The sequence below is a fragment of the Pezoporus flaviventris genome, unplaced genomic scaffold (genome assembly GCF_033815535.1).
Source record: "Pezoporus flaviventris isolate CSIRO_AGI_PZ_B2104156 unplaced genomic scaffold, CSIRO_AGI_Pfla_v1 ptg000086l, whole genome shotgun sequence".
In the NCBI taxonomy this organism is placed as follows: domain Eukaryota; kingdom Metazoa; phylum Chordata; class Aves; order Psittaciformes; family Psittacidae; genus Pezoporus; species Pezoporus flaviventris.
This window is the reverse complement of record NW_026892634.1, coordinates 1,513,833-1,532,136: the sequence shown is the minus strand read 5'-3', so window position 1 is coordinate 1,532,136 and position 18,304 is coordinate 1,513,833. Positions and strand designations below refer to the sequence as shown.

General features: G+C 40.8%; 2 protein-coding genes across 8 annotated transcripts in view; both read left to right on the top strand.

The window, feature by feature from the left end:
- The window catches only part of MEGF10 (multiple EGF like domains 10), a 99,162-nt gene extending 93,353 nt beyond the window's left edge, over window positions 1–5,809 (top strand). For both annotated transcript variants that reach the window (XM_061475664.1, XM_061475665.1), the window contains exons 24-25: window positions 1,952–2,158; window positions 3,072–5,809. In XM_061475664.1, coding sequence (XP_061331648.1) covers window positions 1,952–2,158; window positions 3,072–3,232 — 368 coding nt within the window. In that variant the 3' untranslated portion in view covers window positions 3,233–5,809. The remainder of the gene's footprint in view (window positions 1–1,951; window positions 2,159–3,071) is intronic.
- A 3,606-nt stretch (window positions 5,810–9,415) lies between these two features.
- PRRC1 (proline rich coiled-coil 1) overlaps window positions 9,416–18,304 on the top strand; it is a 28,759-nt gene continuing 19,870 nt past the window's right edge. The window contains exons 1-2 of one of the 6 annotated variants that reach the window (XM_061475648.1): window positions 9,416–9,493; window positions 16,634–16,780. In XM_061475648.1, the coding sequence (XP_061331632.1) occupies window positions 16,654–16,780 (127 nt within the window). In that variant the 5' untranslated portion in view covers window positions 9,416–9,493; window positions 16,634–16,653. Of the gene's footprint in view, window positions 9,512–9,605; window positions 9,692–10,111; window positions 10,137–10,973; window positions 11,022–14,793; window positions 14,934–16,633; window positions 16,781–18,304 lie in introns of those variants that run through there. The other 5 variants (XM_061475653.1, XM_061475647.1, XM_061475651.1 and 2 more) reach the window with 5 other exon arrangements.

Here is an 18,304-nt window from a genome sequence, read left to right as displayed (position 1 = left end):
TAGGATTATAGAGCACTTATGGTTAGGAAAGACCTTAAGATCATCTCGTCCCAAACCCCTGTCATGGGCAGATATGCCTCACACTAGACCATGTTGCCCAAGGCTGTGTCCAACCTGGTCTTGAACACTGTCAGAGATGGAGCATTTCTTTGGGCAACCCATTCCGGTGCCTCACCACCCTTCACAGTAAGGAACTTCTTCCTTGTATCTAACTTGAACTTCCCCTGTTTAAGTTTAAAGCCATTAACCCTTGTCCTGTCACAACAGTCCCTAATGAAGGGTCCCCCCCCACCCCGGCAGCATCACTGTAGGCCTGCTTCAGATACTGGAAGGCTGCTATGAGGTCTCCGCGCAGCCTTCTCTTCTCCAGCCTGAGCAGCCCCAACTTTCTCAGCCTATCTTCGTACGGGGAGGCACTCCAGTCCCCTGATCATCCTCATGGCCCTCCTCCAACAGCTCCATGTCCTTTTTATGTTGAGGACACCAAAACTGCACGCAGTGCTAAAAGTGGAGTCTCATGAGAGCAGAGGAGAGGGGCAGGAACACCTCCTTCGACCTGCTGGTCACACTCCTTTTGATGCAGCCCAGGATACGGTTGGCTTTCTGGGCTGAGAGTGCGCACTGAAGCCGGCTCATGTTCAGTTTCTCATCTAACAACACCTGCAAGTCCTCGTCCGCAGGGCTGCTCTCAATCTCTTCTCCTCCCTACCTGTACCTGTGCCTGGGATTGCTCCGACCCAGGTGTAGGATCTTGCACTCTGCATTGCTGAACTTCATGAGATTGGCATCAGCCCACCTTACAAGTGTGTCAAGGTCCCTCTGGATGGCATTCCTTCCCTCCAGCGTATCAACCGAACCACGCACCTTGGTGTCATTGGCAAAGTTGTTGAGGGCACACTCAATCCCACTGTCCATGTCACTGACAAAGATGTTGAACAGGATCAGTCCCATCACCAATCCCTGAGGGACACCACTTGTTACTCCTCTCCAGCCATTGACCGCAACTTTCTGCATGTGGCCATCCAGCCAATTCTTCATCTACCAAGTGGTCCATCCATCAAATTGATGTCTCTCCAGTTTAGAGACAAGGATGAGCAGGACAGTGTGAAACACTTTGCACAAATCCATGTAGATGACGTCAACTGCTTTGCCCCTATCCATCAGTTCTGTAGCCCCAACATAGAAGGCCACCAAACTGCTCAGGCAGGATTTGCCTGTCACCAGCCACCTCATTGTCTTTCACGTGCCCTAAAATGGTTTCTAAGAGAATCTGCTTCAAGATTTTGCCAGGCACAGAGGTGAGACTGACTGGTCTGTAGTTGCCTGGGTCATCCATTTTCCCCTTCTTGAAAATCAGGGTTATATTTCCCTTTTTCCAGTCATCATGAACTTCATGTGACTACCATGATTTTTCAAATATGATGGACAGCAGCTTAGAAACTTCATCCTCCAGCTCCCTCAGGACCTGTGGATGGATTTCATCAGGTCCCATGGGCTTGTGCACATTCAGTTTCCTAAGATGATCAAACTGGCCATCCTTAATTTCACATTACCATTTGCCCAGACACTGCCATTGGGAATAGTCTTAGATCACTTAATTTAATAGTGTCCTGAGTTTAACAATTAGAAAGGCAAAAAGTATTCTGAAGTTCCTCTTAAAAACTGATTCTGCACATTTTCTGTAGTTAATTCTGGCTACTATTTTAATGAGAACTGAAGGTTCTCAGACCTTGTAAAAGAAATTTCCTGCTGGCAAGATCAAGCCCATGAAAAAGCATACCATTAGAGGTACTTTGCACTATAATAATTTTGAAGTGTTATAACTGGTTTCCACTTAAATAATCATTTATGGCTAAGTTTTTTGAACTCAAAATTAAAGAATGTCCTGGTTAGCAGCAATGTCCATAGTATGTAGCATGCTTGAGAGAACAACGTGTTTTAATTTTTGCAGATCTAGTGAAGAACTCAGAATACAATTTAAGTAATTGCTCTTTAAGTAGTTCTGAGAACCCATATGCTACTATAAAAGACCCACCGGCTCTTGTACCAAAAAGTTCAGAATGTGGATATGTTGAAATGAAGTCACCAGCACGCAGGGACTCCCCATATGCTGAGATCGCCAGCTCTGCTTCAGCCAACAAGAACATTTATGAAGTTGGTGAGTACAAAATCTACTTCCAGATGTTGGAAGGCTAAGAACAAAGACCACAGGGTTTTTATTGTTTGAATTATTCTAAACAGAACACATGAAAAATTACTGAAAAAAAAAATGATGCATTCAGATTCTGGTTTCTGCTCAAAAGCTGTAACGATCTCATTCTTTTGACATAAGCATTATAATTCGCAAGAACAGAGTTTGAAATACCTTCGGCTCTGTTTTGTAACCTGGATGTACCTCTGTTTAAACAACAGTATAACATAAGCTTAGCATTTGACTGCAATATAATTCAATGCTAGATTAGGCTGTCAAGTACTGAATACAGCTGGATTAAGTTTATGGGAGGAATAGGAAAGATCTGTTTCCTCCCCTTGGTCAGAAAAAACAGCATCTTCACCGACAGACGTAGTAGTTAATTGATATGGGCTCCATCTAGCTACTGTTTTAGTATAGTTACAGAAAACTTTGGGCTCGTGTGGAAAGGTAGTTGTCCTAATGGTGTTTCTAAGGATTTTTATGAAATCTTGAATAAAAGTTGTGGGTGTTTTGGGATTTTTTTGTTTGTTTGTTTGGTTTTGGTTTTGTTTTGCTTCCTTTTTTTTAGGTCTCTTTTTTTTTTTTCTTTTTCGTTTGTCCACACATAAAAAACAGATGCTGGTCCACTTGCTTCTGTCAGTAAACATACTCATGGAAGGGCCCTGTTGCAAGCCCACAAGTGTAACTTACTTTAAAGCCAAGACCCCTAAACATCAGCCTTTGTTTTTACACCTGTATTTCAGGACTAAGCCTGACAAGGAATCTCTATATTGATGCAGAAAGGAGGGGATATATTTTAATGTGAACTGAAATGAAATACAGTGTTTGCCTTCTCTTTTGCCGCTTCTGGTGTTAAATGTGCTTTCTTTTATCACAGAACCTACGGTGAGTGTTGTCCAGGGAGCATTCAGCAGCAGTGGACCTTTCAGCCAGGATCCTTATGATCTTCCAAAAAACAGCCATATTCCATGTCATTATGACTTGCTACCAGTTCGAGATAGCCCCAAATCCTCTGCAAAAGGAGTCAGCAGTGAATGACCCCAAAAGCTGATGTGTAGCACAGTGGGACTCTGAAGGGGTAAAGTGGCATGGTTGTGCTCCTTCCTCTAGTTCTACCATTATATTTGGCTCCTAATCTGTCCAGCAGACAATTGCTGTACATTAAACAGAATCTCAACATGAGGTTTGTATTGTGTATACAAGTGACAGATGGACAAATGCCACACTCTGGGGATCCTCTTCACGCTTTTTTTTTCATGGCAGTAAATTTTATAGAAACAGGTATGCAACACATTTATACTGAAATATACTGGCTTAAAAACATTAGTTTGCAGATCAGTGTTGATAACAACCCATTTCAGCAGTTTTAAATATAGACTTCATGTTTGTCACGTTTGAGGAGAAGTACTCCCAGGACACTGCAATTTACCAAATACCACTTCATGTAGGTGATCTGAGTTATTAGTTATGCATAAGAAAAACTGCCTTGCCAAATTTTACCTTCCATTCTGATCTTTAGTCAAGACAATACTAAGAGACAAGATCTGATGGGGATAAGTAAGCACAATTCTGCAGTTTGGGAAATCCATCAGTACACGTTTTTGTCCATTACTGGTGGTAGGCATACCATGCTTGAATAGTTTTGCAGATAAAATCATTGTGTACATCCATATTACATGTCTCAATATCTCTTGGTACTGCAGCACCAGTCTTCAATGAATCTTTTGCTACTGTTCATATGCTGCAGTTCTGACCACTGTTTCTGCCGTATACAAATAATCCATAACATATCAGTAATCACTTCAGAAATATGTAACTTAAATCAGTTTATTTTTGTCACCATGGACTGTTTATGTAAGGAGTGGACAAAGGTGATGACTGCTGTAAATCTTAACTGCAAGGAAGGGTTTACATTTTATAAACAGGTAGTAATAATGACTGTAATATAGAATAAAAACAGTAAAGTGTTGTTTTCTTTCTTAGAAATAACTAAGCAATCTGTGCATATTTGCTCAAAAGGCACCTTTTCTTTTTTATAGTTGATGTAGGGAAACATGCTTAAGCTGGTCTTTTGCATTGCTAATAACGTGCTCCCCATTCTTCATTAACTTGTGTCTCCATTTTTACGCTGTGTGTCTGTGTTTTTAGTGATCTGTCTTGTAACTGCAAAAGTACTCCACTGTGTGTCCATTTCTTTTGCATTTTTGCTAACTGGACTTTATTTTATCTGGTTATAGACACCTCTGTGCAGGAGGAGAGTACTAAAGTAAGAATTCCTGTCATACTGATCTCTGTCAGAGGTAGTTAGCATAGTAGTTTAACTTAACAAATTAACTAGGAAAAAAAAAAAAAATCCAAACCAACAAGGTGGTTTTTTTGAGGATAATAACAAGAATGCAGAAAAAAAGTAAAAACAGTCCCTCTGTGAAGTTTAGCGCATTCTGTTGACTGTATGGATGGAGACAATCTTTCCAAAAGGCTCCTTTTTCTCCCTTCAAAAGAGTCTTGTTTTTTAAGTGCACAGTTCAGTGGAAATTAAATTTGCCAAGGTATCCATGTATTGAAGGAAAATTGTTGCCCAGACATGTCAGCCTAAAAAAAAATAATGGTCGATACAGGTTAGACATTCTCTTTCTGTCAAAAGTTACCTTTAGAAACCTAAAAATGATGTCGCAATATTATTTCAGCTGCTGTTGCTGTCAGTGATGCTACCTGCTAATCATAGTCCAGCAGGCAGTAACGTTACCCTGGCAAGCTTTTTCACCTTGCCCTGGTGGTACTCTGTAGCTTTTTGTGAATAGCTTGTCCTAGGGGTTGGTATATCCCCAACTGATGAAGAAAGGACACAAGTGGTTGCATTATATGACATATAAGGGAAAGCACTAGTCCTCTTTCTGCGTTTGGGGTCACATTTTGGCACATGAGACCTGTGATAATGATGATAGGAAAGGCAGTCAATAGGTTAAGAATTCTGTGTATGTGCTTCCCAACTTAGCACAGAGAGTGCCACAATTTTTATTGTTACATCTGGACTGTAATACAGTCTGAGACAAAGTCTTATCGCTATTGTGAGAACATTGATATATTCTGAAGAAAATCACAACCAGTTGCCTTTGGAATACTAAATGCAACAGAGGATCAACTGGAAGAAAAACTGGAAAAAAAATTGGATTATTATTTTTGTTTTTTTTAAAAGGAACCCCAGAGCTGAAATGGAAATACAGTTTGCTTTTAGTTGTTGTCACTGAAGTGGTGATAAATGAGAGATCTGCAACTGAAGACATCATTGCGGATGTGTCCAAGCCTGAGAATGTATATGCCTGCATGAAGTGCACCGTGACATACTTAGTTCTTTCTAGCCATAAGCACTGGCTCTTTTGCAATTCCCTGGGCATTTCTTATATATCTTTGGAATAAATAATTTGATTATCTTTGCATTTTGCAAGTACAGAAATTAACTACAAGACTTCAAAAGCCAGTTACAATTTAATCCTTCTGTAAGGCAAAAGTATTGATTTGGTTTGTGTGCATATAGATAACATGTAGAGCTACTGGTATATACTTGTGTTTGTACCTTATGAAACAGACTTTAAAATAAAACCTTTCTTCTCTCAAGCCATGAATAGCAAATGCTGTATTTAGCAACTGTGAGCTCAAACAAACTTATTTTTCTTCCTCTGTGTAAAATTTGGAGACCACAGATGATCTTCATAATATAACCAGTTCCTTTTTCATGTGAAAAAGTGAACAGCTGAATAGACTACAATCGTTTGGAAATTTCCAGAATATCACATATCCTCAAGTGATATATTCAGCCAAATATTCGTGAAAACAGATGAGTTTCTGATAATTTTGCCTATTTTATATGTTCTAAATATACGCATTACCAAAGTCTGCCTTTCTATTTGTGGGTTAAACTCCTGCTGCATAGTCAGCATTAAGCAATACCTGCATATATCTGAGCAGGATTTGCAATACACATTGGTGAAGTAAATAGCTTGTGAATTTATTTCAGTGAATGATCTTTGGTAGACGCTTAGAAAACAGACTGCCTGCAGGGGTAATGTATTCATGTTAAATGATGTCAGTGTATCATTCCAAAGGAAAAAAGTTTATGGGACTCACATTAGCAATCCTGCTGTTTCCTATATGGCTAGGGTGTATACTCTGCCGTCAATTTAAGACAACCCCGACTCAATCCTTATGACTGACACACAGCCCTCTTTGTATCACAGTATGCTCTTCAAGAGAACTTAAATATCTTTGAGCATACATGCTATACTGTCCTGGATACAATAATTTTAGCAAACACCATCTACTCAGAGAATTGGCTTCACCACAGACAGTAATGGAAAGAGATGCCTTGCCTCTATATATTCACATTACAACAAGAAACATAGCATTGAAAATGGAGATAGCTATCCCTTAGCAACTTGTTATCAGTTTAATGAAGTGCAAAATGCTGCACAAAGTTAATAGCTGGTTTTAAAGTAAGTAGTGAGTATAAACTTTAGGTTTTAAATAATATAGGCATATTAATTCTGGTCATTTAGAAGCATCGTAAACCTCAAAGCTTTTTACTCTATCAAAGATTTTTAATCACAACACACTGCTACACATAAAATTTTGTCCTTATCTCTCATTAATTTTAATTGGAGATGTACATGCAGATTAGAGGAGAAAGATTTCATTGTACTCGTACTTTCTGTTGAGACAACCTGCAAAGTCAAGTTTATACTGAAGTGAAGTTCGGATAAAATCAAAAGTGGGGAACATGTTATTTAAAATATACTGAATTTTTCAAGTACTGTGACTTCAATTGAAATTTTTATTAGATATGTGTCCAAATAATAATCCTTAAACTGAAGCTCTAAAGTCCAGACTAAAGAATACAGAGCTAATTTTGACAAAAATGCTTTATATTAAAGATTATATATATAGTGGTTAAAATTACTAAAGACACAAGGGTGCATGTTTGTTAATTAATGTATAGAAAATCATGTAATTTGGTACACTCTTATTAGTGCTAGAGCACTGAACCTAACTCTTCTATGTGCAGTTTTTTAGCCCACAAGACTTCACTTTGATATGATTGAACTGTAATGTATTTTTAAAAAAACCTATAAAGTATGCTTGGCTTTTTTTCTTAGCTGTAACAAAAAAAGTGTTTTGTTGTGAAAATATATCTATTTTCCAAAGATGACTGATGTTCATCATTCTGCCCTTCACTACCATTTATTTCACTTCACACACCTGTAGGTTAATGTAATAAAGTTTCTAATGAAAGAAATACTTTGATTTTTTTTTCCTTGTTTTTCATTTCCTTTGGATGGAAATAGCATGGGAAATACAGAAAATATTACCCTTGTCCATGCTGGACCACCAAGCAATATATTTTATTTTCCCTTTTTTTAGAAAGCAGGTAGTTTATGAGATGCTATGCAGAAAATCAAGGTTGATATTGAACTACGGAACTTCTGTGATTACTGCCTGTTCCTGAAGGAATTAGTTATGTGAACAGGGTGATGCTTTCCAGCCTGTCCCTTGAATACTTAAAATTTTAACCTTGATTAAGATGGAGACCTGGGTTGCCAAAAGCAAGGTATTTTCCCTTTTTGTTAGGATATTAGCCTTGGATTAACCCTTAGAAAAACAGTTAACCAAAATACAAACACAACTTAAAAGGGGTAACATACATAATTTCTTTTTTATTACTCTGACCCCCCAAACATGGATCTACAACACCGGCTACAGGTAGATGAGGTGGGAAATTTTTCTTTCCTATCACAGTTTAACAATGAGAGACTGACATTAAGAACTCATACTAGAAACATAGAGTGGTTTGGATGGGAAGGAGATGAAGGTAGTCTGTGACACAAGCAGGCCTGCGACACCCTGTGGGAGTGAGCAGTGGAGCCCAGATGGCTGGCAAGCAGTGCTGGAGTATATGGAGGGCCTGTGGGACTTTGTTCTGCAGCTACCCAGGGAAGCACCAGATGTCGCTGAGTGAATCAGATGTGCCTGGAGATGTCTGCCGTGGCCACAGTGACCTGACATGGTTTGAGAAGACACAACTGAGGCCTTAGTGGTTGGCATGGAGTACTTATGCCAACTGTTCAGTGCAGCTCTCCATGCCTGACCCCAGCTCTGTCAGAGGATTCTCCCCAGCCCGGCCAGGTTCAGGCAGCCAGTAGACCCCCAGAGCTGACCTAGCAGCAGCAGAGGTGAGCTGGGTGGGGAATCCTCACCTGGGGTGGTGAGCTGTGGGTGTTTCCTTTTTAGAGGGACCTGGGCATTTCTTCCACCCTCCCCAAGCCAGCCAGTGACCACGGCGTCTCTTCCTTTCTAGTGTGATGCCTCCTGCTGCAGTGGCAATGAGAGCCACCTTCACCACAGCCCCAGCTCACTGCTGCCCACGAAGAGCGTGGCTGCAGAGCTGGACAACTGCTGTCCAGCATGCCTGGAGAGCTGTGTACTGCCATGTCTCCACCAATTCTACCCATGCATCCTGCATTGCGCTGAAAGTAAGCCTGAGTGCCCCCTCTGCAAGAGGACTATCGTTTCTATCATGCCCTCTGTGCGGGCTGATGACGACTTTGAGGAGCATGTTGTCACACCATCTGCGGCATCATGTGTCACCAGCCGCCATGCAGGAGCTCCATAACCATCCCACTGCTCACAGCCCTGCAGCAACAGAACGACGGCTTACTGAACACCAGCAGCCCAGCTGGCTTCCAGCCACACACCTGGCTCTTCCTTTACCAGCTCCCACCCTCTTCTAACCTGGCGTGCAAATGTAACGGGGGGAGAGCGGGCAAAAGGAACCCACGCACGGCACCGGCACCAGTACTGCTACCCAGCGGCGGGCAGAGAGCGCCAACTCTGCGACCCCTCCCAGCGGCAGCCCGCCGACGTGGCAAAAGAGGCGTTCCGCTCCGTGCTGCCGCCATGTTGGGTGTCGGGAGCAGCGCGCTGCCGAGGGACGCTGGGCGCGAGCCCGCAACCCCCGCCAGGGGTAGAGGAACATGCCGGCAGGGGGCGCACCGCTGCACGGCGGCAAGACACGGGACGGGCGGGTATGGGCGTAACGCCGCTAGACAGCTCCTCCGGAGACGTGGCAGCACGGGGCGGGGTCGAGCGCTGGGGTTGCTGGGAGTTGTAGTTGACGTCCGTCGGTGCCTCCATTAATCACCGGCCGGGTCGGTTGTGGTGTTCCTGCGAAACTGAACGCAGCCGTGTGGGCCGCGGCGCGGGGAGATACCCGGCGGGAGGGCTGGCGGGTTCCGGCGCTTGAGCTCGGTGAGGCCGCGTGTCGTGGTGGGCAAAACGTACGCACTGGCACCCGTCGTCCCCGGCGGCGGGGAGGGAGTGGCTGAAGGGCTGGGCTGGGCTAGGCCGGGCCGTGGCGGGCGGCAGAGTGCCTTCCCCGAGCCCCCGGGTGGCGGCTGCGGCAGTAGGGTGTCGTTGGGTCCCGAAGCGGCTGGGGCGCCTCTGGAGGTTAGGGCGAAGGGGCCGGGGACAAGGTGGGAGGCTATGGCATGCGGGGCAGGGGGAGCGCTTAGGTGTTCCCGGGGCGTTCCGTGTCCCTCCGCCTGACCTGCCGGCCTAGGCCGCGTCGCTCCGGCTGCCTGTCATTGCTGGGGCCGTGCCCCCTACTGCCAGCCCTAGCGGGCGTGTGCGTGCGTTTGAGCGCGTAGAGGCCCCCGGCTGAGCTCCTGTAGCCGTGTAACCTGTCAGGTTTCCCTCTTGGGCGGCATGCTTAGGCTGCACAGTGTATGCCCCTCACCGGGAGGGCAGCCAGAAGCCTGACCTTGCTCTGGGCACCATAGCTTATTCCGCATGTTTAGAGCCATCTTGCCCTTTTAGGGCAGTAGTGGCTCCTGGCCTACCTACTGACAGGAGCATGCCCTGGGGTTTGTCATAAGGTGGGGATTGTGGGCAGGTAAGAGACTTTACAGCAGGACTCACTGCTTCAGTGACTGATGGCATTGCAAGCAAATGCATGTGCCAGCACTCCGTCGAATTTACAGTTGGCTGATTCTAGTACCTTGCTAGGCCATGTCTACTGTTCTGCTCTTTTGAGTCATTCAGACCGACCAAGCTTCTTCCAGGCACTGTGTAGAAAGTTGGATGTCTGGCCTCAGGGCTCTTGTGTTCCAACCTTGCAGCTATGGGTGGAAATGCTGGTTCTGGTAAACCCCCGTGGTCTGAGCTTGAGTTAGCATCATAGTGGAAATCCTCTCATTTGAGGATCTGTTAGCATCTGTTAGAAGTGCTGTTTCATCAGGTTCATTAGTCCATGGAACTAGATCAGCTTTGTGATATTTGAAAATGTGTATTTGATTGGAAGGGTGCATGTGGTCTAGAACAAATTCTGATGGTTGAGAGTAGCACTAAGAATGTGGGAAACAAAATAATCTTCAGGGATTTATGAGGAAGCTTTTAAAACAGTGGGACTTCCTAGTTCTTATGAAATATATCTATGGACAATGATAACTGCAGTAGTCTCAAGACCAACGACTTCTGGCATGTCTGGTGTTTTGAGGTATCTTGGTGCTGTGTAAGGTCTGCGGCAGAATCTACTAGATTCTGCTTGATAATTTTTTTAATTTTTTTTTTTAGGTGAAAAAGGCTCAACAGTATGCTATGAATATAAAACAGGTAGCAGTTCTTTTTATTTTTGTGTGTGTGGTTTTTATGCTTTTTTTTTTTTTTTTTTTTGTGGGGGGGAGTTTTTGCTTGGTCGGTTGGTTGGTTGGTTTTTCTTTCCTTGCCTGCATAGCCCTCTTTAAGGCGTTGGACTTTAAAACAAGTCATTTAACACCAGGTGATTAAACTGATGATCCCCCTATGCCATTCTTTTGGCTTCAGGGAGACTGTCTTCTGGAACTTGCCTGCATTTAGGAGACTGGAATCTGATGAAAATTTTATCCCTGTCTTTGTGCTCTCCCTTTCTAAAAAGGAATAAACCAATGTGAAGGATTTTTCAGATGAAACTTTAATGTACTAACAGTTCAACTCTGGTTTTGTTTAGAGTGTTATCTTTTTGGTAGGTGTCAGCTTCAGCTTAATAGCTGAAGACTTTTGTCATGTTTTTTCTTGCTTTCTTCTAGTCATTCTGTTTTTTCTGTCTTGTTTGTATCTCTGTGAGTTGTTGGGCTTTATTTCTCCTTTGATCTCTCCTGTTGAATCTCCTATATGTGCCTGTAAATCTATCAGTTGATGTAACATTTTATTTGAAGATCTGGTTGCGCTGGGAATGGCTCCAAACAATTTATTTGTTCAAATAAATAAATAAATGTGCTTTATTCCAGGCAGCTTCAACTTGTGGTTAGCCATTAACAATTTGTGTAACCAGTACTGTTACACTTAATTAATCATAATAGGCAGAGCTATTTGCAGGAGAAGTTTAACAGCATTTGAATTTAGTTTTCCAGGTTTTTTTTCACTTTAGGCTCGGGTTTGAGAATAGTTCTGCTTCTTAGAATTCTGAAGTATTGTGGAGTGGGTTGCTTGGTTTTGTTTTTTTGTTTTTTTTTTTTTTGTGTGTGTGTGTATGTTTTGTTTTAATTAGCAGAACCATCTTCAAAAATACAAGAAGGGGTTAAGGGTGATTGAAAATATGTCTTCACTATAAATTCTAAAGTATGAATGATTTCTAGAGAGTATGTTTTTATCCATGTGAGATTTGCTAATCTCAATTTGTAGGTAATCATATTGTTAACTGTGAATATTTTGGAGTAATAACCTGAAGAATGCTTTTGAATATGGTTATGCTGTTAAGATAATTGCAAAAGACTAGTGCAAAGGTGATTACTCCCTATTAAACTTAAGTCAAAACATGAGTAATTTTTCAGTTCAGCCTTTTAGTCTCTAAATCAAATTATTTTATTCCTATTTTAACATGAGCCGTGTTAAAATTTTCAGTTGGAACTTACACTGGTTTTCCTTTCAGTATACACAGGCCTTGCATTTGGGAATTAGGTTAATGGATGAGATTCAGCTGGTAGGAGTCTGTAAAGTATAGTTACTAGACAGCTATGGATAGACCTACTGATTCTGTGATTTAAATTAAGCGCATGCCTGGCAAGTCACAAAATCAGGGTCAAAAAGGAGAAAAAGCCTTGACGTTTCATATAGTAACAAACCCTAGTGAAAGCTATAGAGATGTTCCTGACATAAAGGTCAATGTAATTAAAAAGAGCAAAACCCCAATAATGCATTTTTAGGTTCAGATTCCCAGAGTGCAGTGGTGAAGGAGCAGAGAAGAGACAACATCCCAAAGCATCAGGCTGGATGTGGCCCTGAGATAGTTGAAGATGTCCTTTGAAGGTCCCTTCTAACCCAAACTGTTCTGTGATTGTGATATACTATGTATGCTGCCTGTTCTTTGTGTTATGTAGGTTTAACATCATCCTTGTAGTGTCTCCATTAGTACTTACAAAGATTAATTTTTTAACCAAATAAGTGATAGAAGCCTAACAAAATTCATGCTTCTACATCTTCAGTGGGTTATTTTGAGAATGACTTGTCGTTGGGAATGTGTTTTTTCTATGCTTTTCTCTATTTTTATTTTCTGTATCTGCATAAACCAGAATTTTCTTCTAGCTAAATGTGAGATTATCAAATTGGTGAAATTAATTTATGGTCACAAATCACTAGATGGCAGTACTGCTGTTATTTTCACCTAATTGTACTTCCTTCAGTTTGCTAGTCTCAGAGTTTCGCCTTTGTTTCTTCAGTTTAGTAATACAAAGTGTTCTAGTTTGCAGGAGGGCACAAATGTCATTTTCTTAAGAAGTTAGGCTGAATTTTCAGATGCCGCTTGCTGCAAATTGGGAGGTTGTGGCTTGGACTACGAAGTATTATTGCTTTCTTTTTTATGTGGTTTTGTTTTTTGTTTTGTTTGTTTTTTTTTATAATGACTGAGAAGACAGACCAGTTCCACACCCAGCAGTCAGGCATTAGGGATTGGTAGGTTGATCGTACTGGGGAACGTTTTCCTGCATCTCTCCGCAGAGCAGTTAGAAACTCTCATTGGAAACTGCTGAGGATGGAATCCTATTAAAAGTCTGTGGATTGCTTGGGTTCCACTGCCATGTTGTTCTTCCACCATAATGCTTCCCTGTTTTTCACATATAACTGGTTTCATAGGCCATTTAGATTCAAGTGTTAAACCATACATCCTGTAGGATGAGTTTTAATTATATGTAGTGCTGGATTCTTTCAACGCAATGAGCTATTAGCTTCCAGTTACACCTGTTGAACGGTTTGCTGTCTCTTCTTTTTGTATTTTCCTTCTTCCATATCTTATCTTCCTCCTTAAACTTCTTTTTAATTATTGTTACTGTTATTTGTGTGTTTTTTTCCAGCACGTGCAGACTACAACTAGCTTATGTTAAGAACTCAGTGTATAGAAAGCTGTTATTTGTGCAGGCTTCACGTTAGTCCCTGCAATGTCAGGACTTCACAGTGAGATTGGTGGTTGTGTGAGGCGTAAAGGGAAAAGAATATGGGGGCATTTTGGCTTCAGGGTTCTCTAATTGGTATTGGAATGGATAGACAGGTAAAGAGTGAAGGAAAAATTGAGAGTGGGAGGAAAATACTGCAGGCTATTGTGGTTGTGCATTGTGTGAGAGGATAAAGGAATTTGTCTACTATTTCAGTGAAAAGTAGAGTTCATCTTTTCCCCAGCTGGTGGTAAAAAGCCAGTTGATTATAGTGGTCAATATATGAAAGAGTACTAGTGTCATAGAATGAATTTAAGCCAGACACAAGAGAAACAGCAGTATGCTTGTGACTGGACATCACTCTGAGAGTATCAAGCTTACTCAGACACACTGCCTAATGGTGTGTACCTGAGCCTGCAATGACCGAGGGAATGGAAATAAGCTTTACAACTGGCAGGGTTCCCCTCCCCGGCTTCCATCTGTCCAGGATGGATTTACAGTTGACTGGCTTTCCCAGAGGCTTACAAGTGAGAGGAGATTCAAATTTTAAGTTGGTTCCATGTTTGGTTTTTTGGGTGGTGTTTTTTTTTTTTTTTTTGGTAACTGTATTCCTGCAACTGACTCATAATTTGTACAAGTTTAAGATTGCTGTATTTGTTTAATAGTTACTTCATTTTTCACATTGTAAAGTTAATAGAGTGAAGCAGCTATAGAGTTACTTCCATTTATTCTATTTCCTTACTTTGCAGATGTCAGATTACATTTTGGGTAGCTTGTTCCTTCCTCCCCTGTTCTGCCCCTCATCCTTCCAATAGCTCTGTGAAGCTTCAAAAAAGCTTTGTACAGAGTGTTTTGAAAAGCCTGGAACTTTTCCAGTCATTCTGCATGGCCACAGTATTTATTTTAAGTAGTAAGTACCTCTCAGCAGTTTCTAATCATGGCATTAGGTGAAATAAAGGGGCAGATTGAAAGAGCCTTGATAAAATAAAATGGGTCTGGGAGGTTTTGATCAGTGATTATTTCAGCTGCACAATGGAAAGTTCTTTCTTGCTTTGCAGTGTATAATTGAAAGAATGACTTTAGAAATACTTGTCCAAGGGGGAATGTAAACTCATTTAGCTTGATTAAAAACATAATCTTTCACTTAGTGAAGTTTAACAGAAGACCATGCAGTTCTTTTCGAAGAGATGATGAGATGTACTCGTTCTGCAAGGACAGTCAGTGCCACAACAAGCAATTACTGACCTTTTCATCCTATTGGAGGAGAAGCTTTTAAACGAATTGAAGAGGTACTCCGAACCTAAAATCCCTCTGTGATGAGAGTTTTCATAAAGGGTGATACACATAAACCACATTTACTTGCTTTCTGAGGCTGAGCTGAAACATTTAAGCTTGAATTGCTTATGCAAAGCATACTGGTTTGTCAGAGGGAGATGTAATTTGTGATTTTGATACCTGCATTTGGTTTTGAGACTAAGCTTTTCAAAATTGACATCCTTTCTGTATTTTTCAGTTTGGCAACAACAGTAATTTTTCCTCCATATTGAACTTGAATTGTATATACATTTAAATCAACAATGAGGCAATTGGGAGGGGGTTGAAAGAGGAAAACCAGTGTTTTTCTAAGTGGAGTTATTTTTATATACATATGGGTATTTTTATTGAACACGTTATCTAAGCCTTTTCCTCTGTAAATTGTTGAAGGGAATAAAGCTGGCAGTCCTCAGTAGCTGCTGATGTAATGGATATGGTGGAAAATGTTTGAATCTATTTTTCATACACATTATTACTTCATACAGGATTGTTCTTTCATGAAGAAATGTCACCTTGGAGTAGTGCAAATCATTGCTGTCTAGTTTGACAGGCTTGGGAGGAAGCATGGGGTTTTGTTAGGTGCCTCTTTCACAAACAAAAATCTGTGTCTTCATTGAAGTCTCAATGTTTTCCCTTCTCCTATACCCTTTTACATTAGTTTTTAAATAAGCGTACTTAAGGTTTTTGAATAAGCATATAGCTTTACTTTTCTGGAAGTAGTATATTTTAAGGGTTTACTCAAAAGATGTTAGAAGATAATTTCAACGTAATCCAGCCTTCAAAATAAAAGCCAAAGTTTTCAATTACTTTCACTTCTGATAATGTCACCAGAACAGTGTGGCATTTTACAGCAAGTGTTTGTACTGGAAAACTTGTTCAGTGTAAATTAATTTCAGTGTAATTTAATCTATGTTGGAAGTGAATTTCGTCTGGTTTCATTTAGGTTTTCTGGAGGCTTATTCAGCTGGCCCCAAAACAGTTCTATTTGAAGGTGGACAAAGTTATGGTTAGAGCATAGGCCACAGAGTCCAGGTGCCTGGGCCATTGCCAGCTATGCTGCTGTCTGTGGTGTTCAGTAAGGTGTTTGCCCTCAGGTGTGATGCTCAGGAGTATCTGTTGAAGTGCTTCAGCCTCAGCAGGCTACAGCTTCTTGCTTAGTTGTGGTTCTTCACTGTCAGAAGGGGGATCTCTGTCCCCTGTCTTGTCTCTTGCCAAGTTTGCATTCTGTCATGCATCAGCACTGAAAATAACAGTTCTTTGAGTTACTACCACTCAATAATGCAGTAAAATACTACCCCATAGTTAAGTTTTTTGCGATGGGATATGGGTTTTGTGAAGTGTAATTACTTCTTTGATATTTTTCACCTAAGTACCGCCAGTGTATATTTGGAAACAGTAAGTGGGCGTGCACGATAAGGTTTTTGGAAAGAGGCTTGGAGTTTGAGGTATTATTATGGTGCTAAAAGTAAAGGGAGCATACAGTAGAAATCAGACATAGTGGATAATTATGTACTTGAGATTTTTTTTTTCTTTTTTCTAGAGTTGGTATTTTAATCACCTGCTCTGCTCAGGAATGTAAATTAATGTGTTGTGGCCTTTACATTCTAATTTAAAATCTTTCCCTTGTTTCTCAAGATACGCTGTTTTGTTTGTCTTTTTTTTTTCCTTCTCACAGCTTTTTGTAGCTGAAAGAAAATGATGGAAGAGAGTGGTATAGAAGTGACTCCACCTGGCACGCCCCCACCAAGCACAAGCACAGCAAGGGATTCTGCTGCCGCTGCTGCTGCCGCTGCTGCTGCCACTGCTACACCTGTCTCATTAGGTACAAAAATTTTCTCAGCAGCTTGGTCACATTTATTCATGCTTTTTGAAGCACAACAGTTCATCCAAAACCACTGCAATCAGCATAGTTACAGTGCTCTTCTCCAGACTAATTGGAAGAATTTAAATTGTTTCTTAATCATAGAAGTGTGCTCGTTACCTGACATACATCTGACAGAATATATTAAATAATTTTTTATTCTTGAAACTTTTTAATGAAGTCTTGTGGATGCACCTGTGTTTTTTTTAAGGCAAATAATACCTTCCAGTACAGCGCACATTTAGAATGGGCAATGTAGAAGGGAATTTAAAACCAAAGAAATTTACAGTATTCTAGGGGATTGTAGTAAACATGAATAATCACTTGGTTTTTAATATTGTGGGTGGTAATCAAAACACTTTACCTGATTTTTCAAGAATCTGAACCCCAAATAGTTCATTTTCTGACACACCTGATATTGTTCTTATGAGTTGCACTAAGTGCAGTGGACTCCAAAGTGGAGTGCCCTTAACCCAGGGGGTGTGCAAAGCAATTCGCAGGGGTGTGGGAAAAAATACTAGACCTTCATTAGTATTTCTTCTTATTTGAAAAATAAGAAATGAAGCTTTGCTGATATTTAATATACAGCTTGACATGAGTGTCTTCACTCGATTCATATGTTGGGACATTCACATGTCCTGAGGGAAGAGTGGGTGTTCCACAATGCAAAGGGGTTGACAGCGTCACCATCACTCGTTTGCTCACTTTCATTATGCTGCAATGCCTTGCAGTTTGTGTGCCTGCTCAAGACAATTTAGGGGTTACGTTATCTAGTTTTAACTATATTAACCCTCACAAAATGGACAAGTGACTCAAAAAAGGTTCCTGCAAAAAGACAGTGCATTGAAAATACTACTTATAATGCAAGCATGGGCAAACCGGAAGAAAGTGAAACATTGAGACTTCTCTGACTCCTAATACGAACTCTTGGCCATTGTTTTTATCTTGTAGTATGGCTAACAGTCTAATTGGATCTGACATAAAGTTGGCAAAAAGATATTAATTTTTTGAGGACTATTTGAAATATATATTTACATCTGGTATTGTTAATGATATACCTTACTCTAAGTGTACATTGTGTCTTGAGATAATAGGTAAGGATAGTATGAAGCCACTATAATTAGCAAGACATCTAAAAACTAAGAATATGAAAGCCTATTTTTTTTTCTTTTTTTAAAATGTTTCAAGTCATAATAGTATGCATTCTCATAAGTCTTTATCAGCCTCTTTGGAAATTGCTTATTTAATAGTGAAGATAAAAAGCTGTTTACATTGGGGAAATACTTGCTCTTCCTGATATGGTTAAAATTTCTGAAATAATACATGGAAAGCGGTATGGTGACAAGCTAAAATGTATTCGTCGGCAGATACTGTTGGAAGAAGCATAGAAAATGTTGCTGAAGATTTGAAGAAACAAGTATTAGAAGAAATGACACAGCATGGCAGGTTTCCTGTAAAGTTGCCTGGAAGTACAGATGTTTCTAA